At 44.5% G+C, this 18,225-nt stretch overlaps 2 protein-coding genes across 3 annotated transcripts in view; one reads left to right on the top strand and one right to left on the bottom strand.

Moving 5' to 3' along the window:
• The window catches only part of LYPD1 (LY6/PLAUR domain containing 1), a 68,620-nt gene extending 57,550 nt beyond the window's left edge, over window positions 1-11,070 (top strand). For both annotated transcript variants that reach the window (XM_070799961.1, XM_019973702.2), the window contains one exon: window positions 1,788-11,070. In XM_070799961.1, coding sequence (XP_070656062.1) covers window positions 1,788-2,023 — 236 coding nt within the window. In that variant the 3' untranslated portion in view covers window positions 2,024-11,070. The remainder of the gene's footprint in view (window positions 1-1,787) is intronic.
• The window catches only part of GPR39 (G protein-coupled receptor 39), a 261,706-nt gene continuing 244,985 nt past the window's right edge, over window positions 1,505-18,225 (bottom strand). Inside the window, exon 2 of the mRNA XM_070799957.1 lies at window positions 1,505-2,974. Coding sequence (XP_070656058.1) covers window positions 2,466-2,974 — 509 coding nt within the window. The 3' untranslated portion in view covers window positions 1,505-2,465. The remainder of the gene's footprint in view (window positions 2,975-18,225) is intronic.

Here is an 18,225-nt window from a genome sequence, read left to right on the forward strand (position 1 = left end):
TAAAGGGAAAAAGTTTATTGAAGTTGAAGTGACTAATGACACTTAGTGCTTTTAATATTGAAGAATAAAAACATAGTAATAATTTAACTTTCTAAAATGGGCAATGGTTAGAAAATGTGGAGACTGGGAAATCTGTAAATGGGGAACACCCTGTAGCATGTTCCTTAGAAATCAGCAGTGCTCCCCCAATCCCCGCCCCCAACACACACACACCCACACACACCCACCCACCCACCCTGTGTCCAGGGCCTTTATCTTACCAGGCCAGCTACCTTCCAGGGTTTTCCAACCATGTAAGAAAATCAACTCTTAAAAACATGTAGTTATAGAAAAAAAAGGACATAAAATTGCATGTTTTAATGTAAATCTAAAGTATTTCTTTACCTCTCACTTGGAAGTTTTCGGCACTTCAATTGTGTACTGTTTCTCTAGCATCCAGAGTAGCAGTTCTCAAGGGGGAGGGACCCAAATCAGAGGGGCATACACACACACATCCCTGCTGGGAACCCCAGGGAATGGGGAGCCCTGGCTACTGGTGGACTGTGTGTGTGTAGCCCATTTGCTACCCTCCGTGTCTGAGGGGGATACAAAGCATTCCCTTTGAGGTCCAGCTTTAGCATGACATCCTATGTCCAAAAAGAAAAGTAAGCCATTGATACAAAATAGCCACACACATACACCCAAAGCTATTTTCCAAGTAGTTTTCTCTGCTGTGAAAAACAAAACCATTTTGTGTTTAACATGGGTGGCTACTTTGCTATATACAGTGCTACAGATTTGACAGCATGGGACCAGAATCTTTGGTTCAGATCACAGCTGCTCTGCTTTCTAGAAGTGTGACTTGAACAAGCTATTAAATTTCCTTTGCTATCCCTATCTGTTAAATGGGCATCATCTCAGGGGCTTCCCTTGTAATGTTGCAGGTAGTAAATGAGCTAGTATACCCATCTGGAGAATGCCTGGCAGCCAGGAAAGTATTTAATAAGCTTACCTATTACTTGAGCAAATGCCCATCTTTATAAAGTCAAATGATTATCCAAGACACCCTAACTTGATAAATGTGCTACAATTTGAACATGATACATGAGCTCAAGATGGGCCCCCGGCTTTACTGAGAAAGCCATGTGCCCACACAGTATGTGTTATTAAGTGTTGGCTGTGTGGGGCTGACTTGGCTAATGGCCATGTTTTAAGGGCAAAACTTCCCTTGGACTGAGGCAGTGCTCAGCACAGTGTTAGCCAGACCCCTCCTTCACTGAACCCACAGGGCCTCTTCAGAGGGATCTCATTTATCCTCATTGGGCTTTGGTCTTTATTGAGCGAATTCAGGATTTAATAAACACATCATTGTGAGCCATCTCTGTGGCCGCTTATAAAGTAATAACAGAGATAAGATCTTAAGGCTCAGCTTGTCGTCCTCTCTGGCATGAGACAGTTTAAACCAAAAAAAAGTAAATAAAAGCTCTGTCTAGTACACAGTGTGAATTCCGACTTTAAACAAAAATGAACTTTGATAGTAACAGCTCTTTATTCACTGGTATTGGCATCTTAAATAGCCTTGAGAAAAACTGTCAAAAGCAAGTGAAATGAGGCCTGCCTTCTTCACCGCATAGGTTGTGGACTTTGGATGCTCAAGGAAAAAACCTTGAGTATTTTCCTGGACCCACCAAGGTTCTGGGCTGTGGGAGGAGTAAGGAAGTGCTGTCCCTGGGCTTTGGACTCGGGGGGCTGCAGTCCTTTGGCTGGCACAGGCAGGCTAACCTCACTCCTTTGGGTCTGTGTTGCAGGAATCATGTACCGCAAGTCGTGTGCATCATCAGCAGCCTGCCTCATCGCCTCGGCTGGGTACCAATCCTTCTGCTCCCCAGGGAAACTGAACTCGGTGTGCATCAGCTGCTGCAACACCCCTCTTTGCAACGGGCCCCGGCCCAAGAAAAGGAGCAGTTCTGCCACGGCCCTCCGGCCATGGCTCCCCAGCACCATCTTGCTCCTCAAGATAGCCCTTTTCTTGGCACACTGCTGAAGGCAGAAGGAGATGTCAGCCCCTCCTGCATTGTTCTTCTGGCCTGCCCTCCCCCCTGCTCCCCAAGATTCTTCTGGGTGTCCTTTTATTCTGGGTAGGGAGGGGAATTGTTCTTTTAGTTCCTTTGGAAACAAAGAGCTCAGTGTAAAAAAAAAAAAATTCTTTTTGAGCTCTGAATATATAGAGCTTGAATTTTCGGTGTGTCCTTAAAGGAAGGAGGGAGGTGGAATGCAAGTTGGCCCCATCTGTAATCAGAGTTGAGGCCAGGCTGGCAGAATCAGCCCTTAGCTGACACTTCAGTGGCTGGCTGCTTTCTTCCCAGGCCCGTCTTCCACTCCTGTCCCTGATGGGAACACAGTTTCTTATATCACTGCTGTGTGAAGGTAACATGGCTTTCGTGTAAGGAGTGCCGCTTAGCAGTCCAGCCTGCCTTCCTCAGCAGTCACACTTCGTGCTCCTGAAAACCATTCCTGGTGGCAGGGTTGGCTGGTTTCCTCTCCGAGTTGGGTTCTGGTGACTCACAACTCAGCTCCTGAGGTTTAGACTCGGGCTTGGCCTCACTGTGAAAAGTGCTTAAGAAAACCATGTTAGCTCTTGCAGAGGAACTGCTGCGCTGGGAAGCCGGGAAGATGAGCGGGCGGCATGCAGAGCGGGTGCTGTCCATGGTGGAGGCCACGTGGGCACGCAGGTGCTTCTCCTGGTTGGCGTGTGGCAGTGTCAGTTGGCAGCGCAGCACCTGCCCAAACACGCTTCGGAACTGCTGTGAGGACACGTTGTACAGAAGCGGGTTGACGACGGAGCTCAGGTAGAAGAAGGTGTCTGAGAAGGGGAGGAGGATCATGTATGCTCGGAAGTAGGACTTGGTCCAGTCGTGCTTGGGTTTGGCCGCTGCCATGATCCTCCGAACCTGGTTGGGCATCCAGCAGACGGCCAAGGTCACAACAATCAGCCCTGAGCAGGCAAGAGGGAAGGAGAAAGAGGAAAGAAATCGTAAGGCCAATGACAAAAAATACCCATAAAATATTTAGTCCTTCAGTTCTGTGCTTACTGGCAGGCAAATGATACCAATTTTTCAAGTTGTGCTTGATGGGCTTTTTTTTGCTTTTTTTTTGCCACTAGCAAAAAAGAACTTAATACTGTTTTCAAGGCCAGGGGAGTTGACTATGTTAAAGACCATTAAATGCTTTAGACAAGTTATTTATACCTGTTAATTTAAAAAGTGTTTTCATTGTTGTTTGTTCTAGAAAAATGTTCTAGAAAACATTTTATGTAGTCCATAAATCTTGTTTTGTCCTTTAAAGATAGGTGGATACAGTATAGCCATATCAGATGAAGTAATATTTGTAAAGAATGTTTGCATAGAGGCGATCCAGTGATATTTTGAAGACAAAGGGAAGTGGCATTCTTTTGGTAACAGAGAATTATATTTAGTGACATTAATTGTGCATTCCGTTTCAGGGGAGGCAAAACCAGGAGTCACCGAGTGTGTGTTTTGGACATATATTTAGTAGGTATGCACACTTGTAATTACAATGTTCATATCTGCAATAGCATTTCTGTTTCTTTTCAGATGTTTTTAGCTGTGTCATATCTTCCACCCTCACAAGGGAAAAAAGGTAATTATCCAAAAATAATGGAAAATACCTAACTTCAGATTCATAACTCACTAGCCCACCTTTTGCACTAAGCTGCACTGTAGCGGCCCAGAAAAAATCAGGCCCTAAAAGGATGCCCCCAAGAGGATCAAAAGTTGACTACATGGACAGACGTTTGCATGCCCATGCATTTGCATTCTGAGTTACACCATCATTGCTCTTTTTACAACCCTTGACAGAGAAAAAGATGCTGTGTGATACTTGCTATCACACAGTATTTATCCACAGTGACCAAAACAGCAAAGATCAGGCACCTGCAGAGCACGTGCTCTCATCTCTGTAGGTGCCAAGACACCAAATGTAAGTTGCTACATAAACAGCTGGTATCTTAGAGCTATGTTTTGGATTTTTAAGAAAATCTTCCTCTCCTAAATTTAATAGGAAGAAAAATTCATTCACATTGTCAAACCCTCTTATCTTCTAGGAAATTACAGAGAAGTGATTGTTGGGAATGACCCCTCCTTGCCTTTGATCAATAGTAAATATTTCATTCATGCTCCAGGAAAAACAGCTCTCTTTACCCATCTGGGGTTGGCCCTCCCACACACACTCAGGCGAGCATCCCTTGCAGGGTGGCAGAGGGGCCCTGGTTATGTTCTCTGGCACTGAAATTCCCCAGTCCCCCCCCACCAGTAAATCCTTTCACTATCCCAGCTGTCAGCAAAGAGGGCCCAGGAAACCTGCTCCCCTTCCTTATTAATTTCCAAGGGTTTCTCCTGTCCAGATTCAGCCCAAACTTGAAATACAAACCAATTTGCTTCTTTCCTTTGAGTTTCCTACCCTTTTCTACCCTCAGAACACTCAGTAAATCTAAAAATAAACTAGGCAAAGTAACATATCGATCTGATGAAAGGCAAAAAAAAAAAAAAAAAAAATCACCTTAAGAGTACATTCTGAAACAGCTACAGCTGTTACAGCTGCTGGATGAGAACAAAAATTATTTTTCTGATTATCCAAAAAAAAAAAAAAAAACCTGCATAGTAAACCAAGGACTTTTTTTTTTTTTTCATTGCTCTAAGAGGGATGGGTGCATTCAGCCACCTGCACTATTCCAAGTGTGTTCTTATGTCGTGTCTCCTTGTTTTTATTTCAAGTAGCTCTGACTGAAAGGTTCATTTCATTAATTGTGAAGGAGCCAGGTAGCTCACTTTACCTAAGGGAAGTCACGTATCTTTACCAAGTTTTCAATTTTTTCCTCTTCCTTGCCACTGAATTTCTGAAAGCAAGTAACAAGCATCTTCATCTAAGGTCTCATTTCTTAGAATGTGGAGCCTGGACACAGGGTTTTAGATGGGTTGCTATACTGCACTGTGGGAGGTTGTGCTTCGGGAGGCAAGAGCGAGCCACCTTGTAGTTACCGTGGGTTGAACCTAGTACGGCTTCTAAAGCAAGGAGAAAGAAAAGGCAGCCGGGTGGGCAGAGGAAAGACGTTCTACAATTTTGGTTCTCCTGTCCGTCCTCTTGGTCTCTTGTTCACATGACCCTCATTCTCCCATTACCTTCACCCCCTTTGCCTGGTATCAACTGTCCTTGAATGACCATCCCATCAAATGAAGTAGAGTTCCATAAAAGACCCAGCGTCCCAGGTAGGAGGCAAGGGATGAGGGCAGATGAAGGGCTGTGGCTTGTTTATAGTTGGAGCAAGAATTCTATTCTGGCTAAAACAAACAGTTAAAGTAGTAAGTAGGGGACCTTAGTCCAGTCCAGGGGTCCCCAGCCTCTTGGATCTAATGCCTGATGATCTGAGGTAGAACTGATGTAATTGTAATAGTAACTGTAATGTACGTGAATCACCCCACACCCCCAACCTCTGTCCATGAAACAATGGTCTTCCACAAAACCAGTCCCTGGTACAAGAAAGATTAGGGACCACTGCCCTGGTTTGAACAAGTAGCAGAAGATGGGGAACCAGACTAGAGATTTTCCATTGATGAGAAAAAGGCAAAGTTTAGACATGCAAGATGGAGAAGGCAATGGCACCCCACTCCAGTGTTCTTGCCTGGAGAATCCCAGAGACGGGGGAGCCTGGTGGGCTGCCGTCTATGGGGTCGCACAGAGTCGGACACGACTGAAGCGACTTAGCAGCAGCCAGCAGACATGCAAGAAAATACAAATTTGGAGAACAAGTAAAACAAGGAACTTAGTTAGAAATGGTCAAGGTCTAAAAGATGAGGCATCAGACAGGTCATAAGATGTAAGCAAGAAGGATAATTGCTTACTGTGTTTTCTCTCTGTTAGTTTCAATACTTAGTACTCTCTGCTAATTTCCTGTGCATTTCTCATGACTGCTAAGATAAAAACTGCTCTTATCTTCATTTTATAGATGAGGATATTGAGTCTCAGAGGTTAGTTACCCAAGGGCTATAGCCAAGACACATGCTTACTGAACTTTAAAATCCACAAGCTATATGTTTTTTTTCTTGGACACTATTTTCTCTCATTTTAAGTATGAAAAATAAAACACAAGCAAGAAAATAAACATGAACCATAATCCCACTATACATAACAGGTATTAAGTAGAACTGTCCACCATAACTGTTCCATATATTGTCATTTTAAAATCTCAACCACATTCAAAAAGAAAGAGGTGAAATCAATTTTAACCCAGTATGCCACGAATATCATTTCACACATGGTTTCAATGTGTTAACCAATCAAAATATTTATACAGTATTTTACATTTTTTTCTCACTAAGTCTTTGAAACTCAGTGTAGCTTACAGCATATTTCTGTTGGGACCAGGCCCCTGTGGCTAGTGGCTAAAGTAATCCTTCATTCCCCCTCCCCAAAGCAGCAAGGCTCCTTATTTCTTCCTCTTCCCACTCCCACCATTGTTCACTACCCAGCCACATCCCCAGAGAGTCCCGCCAAACCAAGGAAACCCCCAAGGAAGCTCCCACCCAGCCTGTATTTATCTTCCTAAGATTCTGACAGTGCAGGTAAGCCAAGGTTTAATCTGGATCATATTTCTCATTACACATTCTCAGCTATAGCATAGACCAAGTCCATCCAGTCTTTTCCCATAAAGCCTTCTCTATAAGGGATGACAAATTATTTAAAGCCTAAATTCTGAAAGCACACACTTTTACATTCTAAGCCTTGCATAATCATTCTGGAATAACACAGACTGTGCCAAACACCTGCCAGAGCTGATCAAATAAACTTCCCTATCTCAACTGAAGGCGGGGAAAATAGCTGGTACCTTTCCTCTTGTGCTTTGAAAGATGATTTTGTGCTAGGAAAATGGAGCACTAGACACACAGGTACAGCCGATGGCCAACGTGAAGTGTATGCCCATAGACAATGCGATATACAGGTTAGCCTTGGTGAGGAGGAAGGAGTCAAATTAGTCCCCTTATAAAATTGTTGTTTTATATTAACAGGTAAATCGCTCATGTTTACATTTGAAAACAGAAGTTCTTCATTTTAGATGACACATTGCTGAGAATAAACACCATGTCCAACAGTAACGTTTTAGGCTGGCTGTTTACAACTGGTTCAGCTCCAGTCTCAGCTTCTCCAGAGCTGAGACAAAGCTTTAAATTTTTATTCACGCCTTAATAGAGTATATTAAAGATTTGACTAAATTTACGCTGGGCTGCAATCAATTTGGTCTTGTATATTACATTTGGAAAAACCTATAATCCTGTGGTCTGTGTGGTATAATGTATAGCCTGCAGATAAATGACTTTAGTGTGAACTTGAATGATGATCAGTGAACTGAAGTCAGTCACAAAAAGCAGGTAAACTGTTCTAAGGGAAGTGTTGATAGATCTGTATTGTACTCCGGGTTTAGGAAAAGCTTCATATCTTATCTGTTTTTCCACATAAAGTACTTCCATTTTTCCTCCTTGATCACTGCACTGACAAGAGCCATTAGATGGTGACACAGAGTTATTCTCAGCAGAGTAATGTTGTTTAAAAAACAGAAGTAATGCGGAGGTCCGACAGCGTCCCACCCTGCAGCCTGACATTTCAACAGCATTCGAGTCAGCCTGCCTGGTTTAGTCTTCAGAAGTGCATTAAGGTATGCCGCCTGGGATGTGGCAGCATCGTACATCTGACACTGTCTCTTCTCCCTTCAAATCTTTAAAGTGAAGGTAACTATTTGTGAGTCCCTTAGAAATGGCTCATCTTACAGTCATCAGAAAGAGAACCTGGAGACCAGTTAGAGATTCCCTTGTCCTACACGAGACAGAACTGAGGCTAAGTCATTCGCCTAAAAAGATCTCACAGGTCAGGGTGGCAGGACCCCTGCTACCTTGCCACACTGCTCAAACACTGGATTCCACCTGAGACTGACAAAGAAGGCTTTCATTATTTTTAAATGTAGTAGGATTGTTTTGTCTTTCTTTTTTTGACTCAAGGGCTGACCATTCACAGTGTAGAATGCAGTGAGAGGCAGGTCCATGTCAGACACCAGTTAAAGTTAGCATGACACCTTCAGACACTGGATTCTGTTTTAAAACCAAGTCTCTCAAGAACTGACACATGATAAAGCTCTGGAGTACATATATTCCCCCCAAAGGAAGTTGAAGTTTACCCAAAGGAGCTGAAGAAGGTTTGCAAAACAAAATATGATTCCAGGTGATGACCTGATGAGCAAGTCTATAATATAAGGACACCATCTAATCACCCATCTGTCCATCCATTTGCCCCCGCCTCCCATCTATCTTACATAAGCATGTGCTGCAAAAGAATACATAGCTTCTACTAAGCAGAAAAGATCTGGAAATTCAATCTTTTCTCCAGCCAAAGGTATTTTGTGTGATTTCAAGAAATCTCAAAGATTGACTCTTCCACCCATCTCATTGAAGCCTTGGGGAATGTTGAGAATGATTTAAAATTTCTGTGATTAGTAGAGTTCTCCATCCTCTTCCTGCCTTATAATATTCTAACTTCTCCCTGACCCTAACCACAGTAAGCAGGAGTTAGACACCCCCTATCCAAGGCACTGATGATAAAAAGCTGAGGAGGACAAGGCAACCACAGTCTGGTGACTTTTTACAAAGGGTCATAAGAGCAGACCCTGGCTAGAACATCATGGCAGCAATGAGCAACGCTGGCTGACTTTCCCACAGGTGGGAACATTCAAAGGAGAGTAAGAGTGGGTCAGTTCGACCTTTCCTGGTGGCTCAGTGGTAAAGAACTCGCCTGCCAACACAGGTTCGATCCCTGGATCTGAAAGATCACCTAGAAAAGGCAACAGTAACCCACTCTAGTATTCTTGCATGGGAAATCCATGGATATGGGAGCATGGCTACAGACCATGTGGAACCAAAAGAGTCAGAAATGACTTAGTGACTAAATAACAGTTAGTTCTCCTGGAAAATGGCAGCCAGGTCAAGAACACAGCACAAGCGGCGATGGAGGAATCAAGGGCCACACCACTTTTTGACAGCTGCACAGCTCAGTGTGGCCAGAACAGAGGGCTGGGTGGAGATGGCAAGAGAGCACTGCATCAGGGCTTGTGGGCAGTAAGTTAACTCACACATAGAAAGGTGGGGGACATCTGCTTGTCAACTGACATTTAAACCACAATTGCTAGTGGAAAGTAAGCATATGGCTATTTGAATGAAGAGCCAGGAAGAGACAAGTATATCCAATAACAGGTTTTAGCATTTTCTTGATTTATATCTTTGTGTTTGCCAGTCTGCTCTTGCCAGCCAGCTGAGACACGGATCTCACTCTCTGACTTTGACTCCAGGAGCCCAAACCAGTACCAACATTGATTTAGTCTCTAACCTCTAAGACTAAGTCTCTAACCTTAAGGTAAATAATGTGCATGCAATGCAGGAGACCCTGGTTCAATTCCTGAGTTGAGAAGATCCGCTGGAGAAGGGATAGGCTACCCATTCCAGTATTCTTGGGCTTCCCTTGTGGCTCAGCTGGTAAAGAATCCACCCGCAATGCAGGAAACCTGGGTTTGATCCCTGAGTTGGGAAAATCCCCTGGAGAAGGGAAAGGCTACCCACTCCAGTATTCTGGCCTGGAGAATTCCATGGACTGTATAGTTCATGGGGTCACAAAGAGTCAGACACAACTGAATGACTTTCACTTTCTAAGACAAGAGTTCTCAAAGAGGAGGTTCCTAGAACAGCAGCATCAGCACTGCCTGGGAACTTACAAGCCAGACCTGCTGAATCAGAGACTTGGGGGCAAGAATCCACTGGTTGGTGCTGATACTCAAATTTGAGAACCACTGGCCTAAGAGAAGCAGAAATCAAAGCAGAATGTGGATTGTGGGCATTTGTGTGGCCCCATCGCTGGTACAGACTTGCCTTTGAAGCATCACATTTGAATGAGTGGAACTCTGAGCTGGCAGTAGCTCAGAAACCCCTCCCTCTGGTTCCTCCCCTTCCTTCCCCATCCTCTTCCTTCTCCTCACTCCTTTCCTTTCCCCTCTCTTTACTTACATGTGTCTGCAGTGAGAAGCACCTCTCATTCCTTTTCCTTCTGCTGCTTCCCCCCTTCCCCGCTCCTTCTTTCCCCAAGATCACAGTAACTAAGCCATATACAGCCTTGCTTATGTCACTGGCACACACCTCTTCCATTTTCTCCCATGGCTTTGAGGTCAGGACTGCATCACGTGCAGGCAAGTCCCTTAGTAGCTAACAGGTGGCTTCCTGGAAGGACGGTCACCATTCATTGCTGTTTGCCAAAGGAAAGTAGGAGGGGGGGCTTTGGAAGCAGATGGGGTGTCAGGAACACAGGTGATGGCTGTGCACTGGACACCCCCACGTGAAGAGCTACTCCCTGTTCTGTGTCCTCTGACCCTACCAGGACTTGCCTGGACACCTCACAGTCACATTTCCCATGAGCTGTCAGCTTAAAGACCTTCATTTAAAACTGATCTGCCACCTTATTCTCCTTCCCATTGAGAAATAGTCTTTGGGAGAAGCTAGAAAAGCTGTTGGGATTTGGTTTTCAGAGAAGAGGGCAGGTCACAGCTTTAAAGTAATGTAGAGGCCACAGATGGCTGCTTCTGTCCATGAAGACAGATGGTCTGATGTCCTGTCCCTGCCCTAGCTGTTTGATGAAGCCCAGGAAAAGATGGTTCCCCCATCCCCAGGGTGGCTCCATCCACTATGTAGAGGCCAGGGACCCAGATTCCAGATGGCCTGCAGTTTGCTAAGCATGACATCCATCCCACTCTGCTCTGCAAGCTTCAATATAAGAAGACAAACTATAAATCGCAGTAACAACATAAATATCAATATTTCTAAAACAAGCCCTTCTGCCTGGGAGCTGTCGGACACCCACTTGCACTCCAAGTAAGCAGCATTTAGGGTCGTCGTCGTGGTTTAGTGCCTCTGTTCCTTTATGAATGCATGGTCAGTGATCAACTGGAATCTGTTAAATAAATATTTTTCTATGTGGGTCTCAACTGTATGCAGCTGTGTGGCTTTCTGAATCAGTTTCTCTGTGTCTGTTCTGAATTAGTTGACAGTGATACCCTTGGGTCTGGGATGACTACCAAAGTCCATGAGAGAAGCTGAACACTTCCTCCCTAGTAGTGCACAGCCCGGGAGGGGGTGGTGGTCATGGGGACTGTGTTGCCCCCTGCAAGAATGTGGGGGAGGCAACAGATCATGTGATGACCAGCCATCCTCTCCAGATCATCAACTCATGGCACCCCTGTGGCGATGACTGTGCCACTTATAAACACTGCTTCATGGCTGAAAAGCTGCAGTTTCTAATAGGATTTAGTTCTTTGCAAGCAGTAGAGAATTAAAACCCCAGAATGCAAGCACTGGGAAAAAAAAAAAAAAAACCCTCAGCCATGAAACTACCAATGAGCCTGCAAAAGCCCCAGAGAAGTGCCAAGAGAGGCCCCAGTTCACCCAGCCCAGGAGTCCAAACATCAGGCCTTGTAGTCTCATGGTGTTTGCACTGGTCACGAGCTCCCCTCAGACCTAATGAAACCAAGCTACTCATGGATGGAGCAGGTTCAGCCAAGCCCAAACAGCAGAGGCAACACAGGCATTTCAGGAGCGCAGATAGGTGTCAACATGCCTGTGGATCCTGGTTCCTGTTTGAGGTCCCTCTGTGCAGAGACAACTGGGACCCTGGGAGAACCAGCATTGGGTGCTTGTGACTGAGGCAGGCCAGGCCCAGGTGGGGCAAGCAAGTGCCCAGTCTGTTCTTTCTGGTCCCCGGGCCCCCCCCCCCCCCCCAACTCTGATCCCTGTGCCTGGACCATGTCGTCCTCATGTTCTGCTCTTCCTCCTCTCTCCCTCTCCACTCCTCTCACCCCACTGCCATGCTGGTTCCAGCTCTTATTCTACAAGTTTCCACATAGTGGCACTGCCTCCAGGAAGCCTTCCTGGTCTCTACAAGGCTCTATCGGTTTCCCTGCTATGAGATCACCGGCACCTTTACTACCAGCCCCTGTCATCAGGACACTGTAGCATCAACTAGACCGTAAATTCCATGAGGTCAAGATGTTCCACCTTCACTCTCCTGTCCTCAACACCTAACAGAACATCTTTACAAAGTAATTGCTCAATAAACATTTGTAGGAGGGAGAGTGGGTGTTGGAGGTTAGATGAGGGGCTGAAGAAGAGAACATTTAACATGCATTCACCTCCTGTATATAGAATTCATCCGAAGCCAGCTTCCCCATCCAGAGGGGGTCAGTACTAAGCCTCCTGATGCAGGGCCCCTGCCTGGATTATTTCCATTCCCATCCTGAGGAAAGGAGGAGGAGAGAGCAGGCCTTGGAAGAAGGGACCACCTTTTCAATCCAGCAAGGTCAGAACCTCCAGGCCCAAGGAGGAGGTGCAAACAGGGCTGAGAGTCTGGGTCTGGCCTGTGCCTTCAGACACAAGTAGCTTTCGTCTCCCAGTCCATGCACTTTCCCCCCAGTCCTGAGTTCTCCATGCTAGAAACCTGTTTCTTCTGTTTCTCTCCAAGATGGCCTCCTGGGGTACAGAATACAAGTGAGGATCATCGGGAGAAATAGGATATAGAAAAGACACGTGTTGGAGTATTTTCTTTTGCCCCAAAATACTTCACTTCAGGGACCCCCATCAATCACAGCCGCCCATGAAGATGCTGCAAGTCTTTATGAGAGAAGCTGTAGCCACAAACCCAAAACATAAGGCTTAGGGTTTGAACCAAAGGAGAAAACTCATAGAGAAGAGAAATCATTGAGAAGAGCATCTGATAAAGGTGGAGGGAGACGTTTTCTTCATTATACACTGTGTGGTCTCAGGAGGAAGAACTCTTGCAGTTATGACCCTAAATTTCCATTGGGGCACAACTTGGTTATAGAAGGAGAGGGTCTGGGGAGAGCAGAACATGAAAATATTTAACTCCCCAGATGAACAGTCCTCCTACTCTATGTCTGTCATAAAATCTCCAAAGACATATATTCTGGCACCTGTAATTCCACCTGCATCTGACCTAGGTAACTTCTCCCACCAAGGGATGTTCACATTTTATCTCTAAAGCGCGGGCTTCTTATATGCAAAATGGAGATGACAACAGCTGCTGGGATGATTAGTTGAGACAATGGCCATGAAGTGCTAAGAAGTACAGTGCCTGGTGCTAGGTAAGGGCTTACATTAGTCACCAGCACCTCCGTGATCACCTGTCCCTCCACTGCCATGACCTCCACCTCCACCTCCGCCACCACCTCCACCATCATCACCATCTCCAAACCATGACCATGACCTCCACTGCCATCTCCATCTTCACCACCATCACCCCCATTGCCATCTCTAGCACACGTTTACCATCATCACTGTCTCGATCTCCTCTTTCACCCGTTATCACCACCACTACCTTACCATCAACATTCTCACTGCCATCAGGACAGCTCCCAGAGCTAAGATCCAGAACGCTGATTAGAACCACAGGATGTCACACACCTTTCAAGCCTCAACTCAAAAATAAGGCCCAGAAAATTCTGTGACCTTACCAGGATTTTCCTGCTATTCAGATCAAGATTTAGGTCTCCTCAATTCCAGCCCACACGTCTTTCCACCACTTGGAAATGGGGCTCTTGCTGTTTTGCCCTGAGACCCTGATTCATTTCTCTCTCCCTCAACACACATATATAGGTCACAGGGTGAGAGGGCAGGGGGTGTTAAGGAGCTAGAGAGGCAAGCAGTGGAGGCTGTAATAAGAGAAGAAAATTGATAGAAGGTAGGACTGTAAGAAGAAGGAAAAACTTCAAATTCCGGGAAAACAGGAACCCGGAGTCCTCCCTAACTTCCTATCCCTACATAATTCTTCTCCAGGAAGAATGACAAGTGGCAGGGATGCTCCATAAATATCTGGTCATCTGGTTAATTCGGCTAATAAGGCCTCCTCTCCAAATGACCCTGAACTTCGCTTCTTTCCTCCGTCTACTCCTCCACCCTCAGCACACCCTCACCCCCAGTCAGTGCCCATGGGTATGTCCACCGACTGAGCTATGGTACGGTGGAAAAGGGAAGGGCTGGGATTTGGAGTCAGACAGACCTGGGTTTGAACCTCAGCCCTGCTATTTACCAGCTATGTGACCATGGACTTATATCTCCACGACATGGATAAAATAACCATATCTACTTTAAGGAATTGTGGTAAGAAAAGCTAAAGGATATACATGCATATAAAGTACAGAGCATAGCAATGGTCAATGAATGGTCACTTGTATTACTTACTATACAATCCAACTGACTGCCCCAGGGTAGAAGTAATACCAGCTAAAGTTAATCTACTGTGCATGTATTTCAGACACTCTTTTATGCACTTAACTGACACTTGCTTATTTAATAAGCCCCACAAGATGGCCACTACTTAGTTTCTTGGCTATTACACAGATAAGAAAGTTGAGATATGAATTGGTTAAATGACCTGCCCAAACTCACACAGTTGACAAGGTCCAGAGTCCATGTTGTTGAAAATGCTGCCCAGCAGCTTGCCCTCAGCTGGAGAGCCCCTGAGGAGGATCAATGATCAAATGCTTTCTGAATCCCAAATTCAAAGGTATTTCAATTTAAATGGCCACAAGTTCAGAAATAAATTTTTTTTGATGGGTGTCATGTTACATAACAGAATCTCAACAGTCAAGAAATAAAAAACCCCCTCTAACACATCTCTATGATAAGGAAAGGTATCATCTTGAAGGGGCCTTTTTACATGTAAGGGAAACAGGATAAACTTTCCTGTTACTATAAGAGGAGCTTGATGAAATTCAAAGAAGCAAACTAGCTTTGAATAGGAGTCTGACAGGCTAGACTCCTGCTAAACATTTACTTTTGATTGGATTTATTTGATGGGAAGCAAGAACCTCTCCCCCACCCCCACTCCCAGGCACAGGAAGAGCTCGAGGAAGGATGCTTTCCTATGAAAATCCATTTAAAAAACTCAGAGTTGAAGACTATTCTCACTCATCATAGGCTGCTTCCCTCCCCATAAATACAATCTAGAATTTAGTTTCAAAGTAAATTAGAAAATGAGTTCCACTCCCCTTTATCTGCTCATATCTTGTAACTTAGCAATGAAATTCCTGGAACAATCTATAACCAAATGCCAGAACAGGAGGCAAAAAAAAAAAAAAAATGAGCTGATGGGAGAGATATCAAAAGAGGTTTATGAAAGAGCCAAACTTATATTTGCGTTTTATTTAGGCCTGAAGGTCTTAACTGAAATCAGTAAAGCTCTCAGAAAAGTAGAGGAGACGGTATCAGGCTTCTAAGATAGGGTTTTGTATCAAGAATGATCAGATGAGGATGCCTTCCTGTTAATGATTTGAAAATGAAATTACTGTAGCATGACATGATAAGAATAAATCCTTCCTGGTGGGTTTTCATTTCAGAGGGACAAACAGAACTGTGAGGAAATAGTCTTGCAGATTTGGGAACATTAAGTATCATCTCTCCAAGTGTAGCAGTTAATTGGCAGCCATGAACATTATTATTCATATTAAGTCCAGTTCAGTCCAACAATAATAATATCCTGATTTAATTTTTAAAGCTATTCTGCATCTGTTACCTCATTTGCTGTCTCCCCAGCCTGATGACCAAAGGGCAATGTAATAGAGAAGAACAAATCTGAATTCATATTGGATCTATTTCTTTTACTTTAACCTTTGTTTTCTATTGCTTTTACTGTAAGTTAAGCACGCTGCCTATAGTCTGAAATACACAGGACGGCCCCTCCTCAAGGCTCTGACCTTTAAAGGTATAACACTTTTCCATTCACATAGAGATGAAAGTTGCAGAGCAGAGAATAACATTTGTCTTATTGGAGGTTTTCAGAAACATCCAGACTTTACCTACACAGACAGCTGCAAGAACAAAGGATTCCTGCACCAACAAGTTTGCATCAACACTCCGTCCACTTTTAGCATGAAAGAAGCCTTAATGTTAACTCAGGCAAGATGATTCTTTGGGATACTAGTCTACCATCTTTTCAGTCTGCTGACTTTCCAAATAAAGTCTCTATTCCTTGCCTCAACAACTGGTCTTGTGATTTACTGTCCTGTCATGAAGTGAGTAGTGCAAGCTTGGACTGGGTAACTGCAGAGCACCTTCAAGCTCTGTCCCAGCTCTAAACACATCTCAGTTTCCCTTTCTGGGAACCTTCTCCATGCCTCTGACTTGAGATACCGTCTCCAGAGATATGCAGTTCCCAAATCAACACAGCCAGCGTCAGGAGACATCCACAGCCATCATCCTATTCAATATCATGGCTTGAAAAGCTCATCACACCTTATATGGGGACATGTCCAAATTGAATGACCAACCACCCGCTGAAACCTTCTCTCCCTCCTCTGCTCCCAAATTTAATAAGCTCTACCACCATGCACTGATTTTTCTAGCTAGAAACCTGCAAGTCATCCTGTTCTACCCCTTCCCCCATCATTTCCAAATCTAGTCCTTCTCTAAGCCTGTCAGCTTTCCCTCCCCAGTGTGTCCTCTTCTCTCCACTCCCACTGTAAGATCCCTAATTGGAGCTGCCTTTATCTTATGCCTGGATGAGACACAAGCTCACTCACTGGTTTGGTTCAAAATCACTCCTGCCCAAGCCAGGATCATCTCATTAAGTTGAAAAGTTCATGTCACCCTCTTGCTTATAACATTTAAATGGCCTATTATTAAAACCTTAGAAGAACTGCAACCTTATAATAAAGTTCCAAATCTCTAACAAGTCCTATAGGATCTGACTTAACTTATTCCTTCAGGCTCTCCTGTACCCTGCGTGCTGTGTCTGCTCCCCAACACTTCAACTCTTCTCATTTTCTGGAGCCAGCCAACTCTCTCCTGCCTTGGGCTCTTATACAGCCACGTTCCCTTCTCTTCACCATGCAAATTCTTATCCATTTTTCAGTCCTCTGCTGAAAGACCACTTCCTCCAAGAAATCATCCCAGACCTCATGTTTGAGCCCCATACTGTAAGCTCCCATTACCCCATGCTTCTTTGCCACACTCTGTAATTTGGACATATTTAACTTGGAACAACAGTCTTTCATGCCTGTCTTCTCAGCCATGAAAGCTCCATGGGATTAAAGACTGGGTTTGCCCATTCTACATCTGCAGTGTCTGGCACAACATCTAGCACATGGTAGGTGAACAATATAAGTGGGAAGACCTGTTGAGCTGATATTCTAACCATATAGTGAGGTAGATGGGGTGGGGGCCTCTGGCCTTATTCTTTATTGATAAAAAGGTTAGCATACATTACACTGAACCTATTTGGTTCAGGTTACAAAGAAAATGAGTGGAAGCCAGAAAGCCTAAAACCTGGGATCTTCTAAGCAAAGATGTTCACAAATTCAATTACATCACCTTCATCACACATCTCCATGTTTATAACCCAGAGACCAATCCTACTCTCTCCCAGAGTTTAGCTGACACAGGGAGACAAGCAGGGGAAGATCCCCTGGAGAAGGAAATAGCAAGCAACTCCAGTATTCTTGCCTGGAACATTCCAGGGACAGAGAAGCCTAGTGGGCTATAGTCCATGGGGTCCCAAAGAGGCAGACGTGAATGAGTGACTAAGCATGCACATCCCAAGTCTTTGCCCAAGACAGAGTCTAGGAAACTCCTGCACTGTACCTGCTCAAGGATTCTCTCCTCTGCAAAGGGCTCCCTGATCATTCTAAGGAGGAATCTTCCCAGACCTTGTCCTTGCTTCTGTGACAGCTCAATCACACCAATTTAACTATGAATTTCCACATAAATCTGGATCACTGAGAGCACATGGAGATGCAAAGCCCATGTCCCAACGCATGCCAAGTACAGCACAGTAGGGCCTTAATACTTGGTCACTGGATGTATGAAAAAAAAAAAAAAAAAAGCTTAATTCCATCAAAAAATGTACCAGAGTCCCATCTTGAACTTCTGACTAAAAAACTGGAATCCTACTGCACTAATATCTATAAATACACACACATCACTTCATTGTTTAGGATAATAGTACTTCAAAAATAATTTTGGGCTTGTAGGAGACAAATCAGATACCACCTTCCCAAGCCCACTGCAGACAGATGCACAAAGAATACAGTGGCTTTGGGTTGTTCTAGAACCAGGAGAAACAAAGGGCAGGCAGGCA

Source organism: Bos indicus, chromosome 2 (assembly GCF_029378745.1).
Source record: "Bos indicus isolate NIAB-ARS_2022 breed Sahiwal x Tharparkar chromosome 2, NIAB-ARS_B.indTharparkar_mat_pri_1.0, whole genome shotgun sequence".
Lineage (NCBI taxonomy): Eukaryota > Metazoa > Chordata > Mammalia > Artiodactyla > Bovidae > Bos > Bos indicus.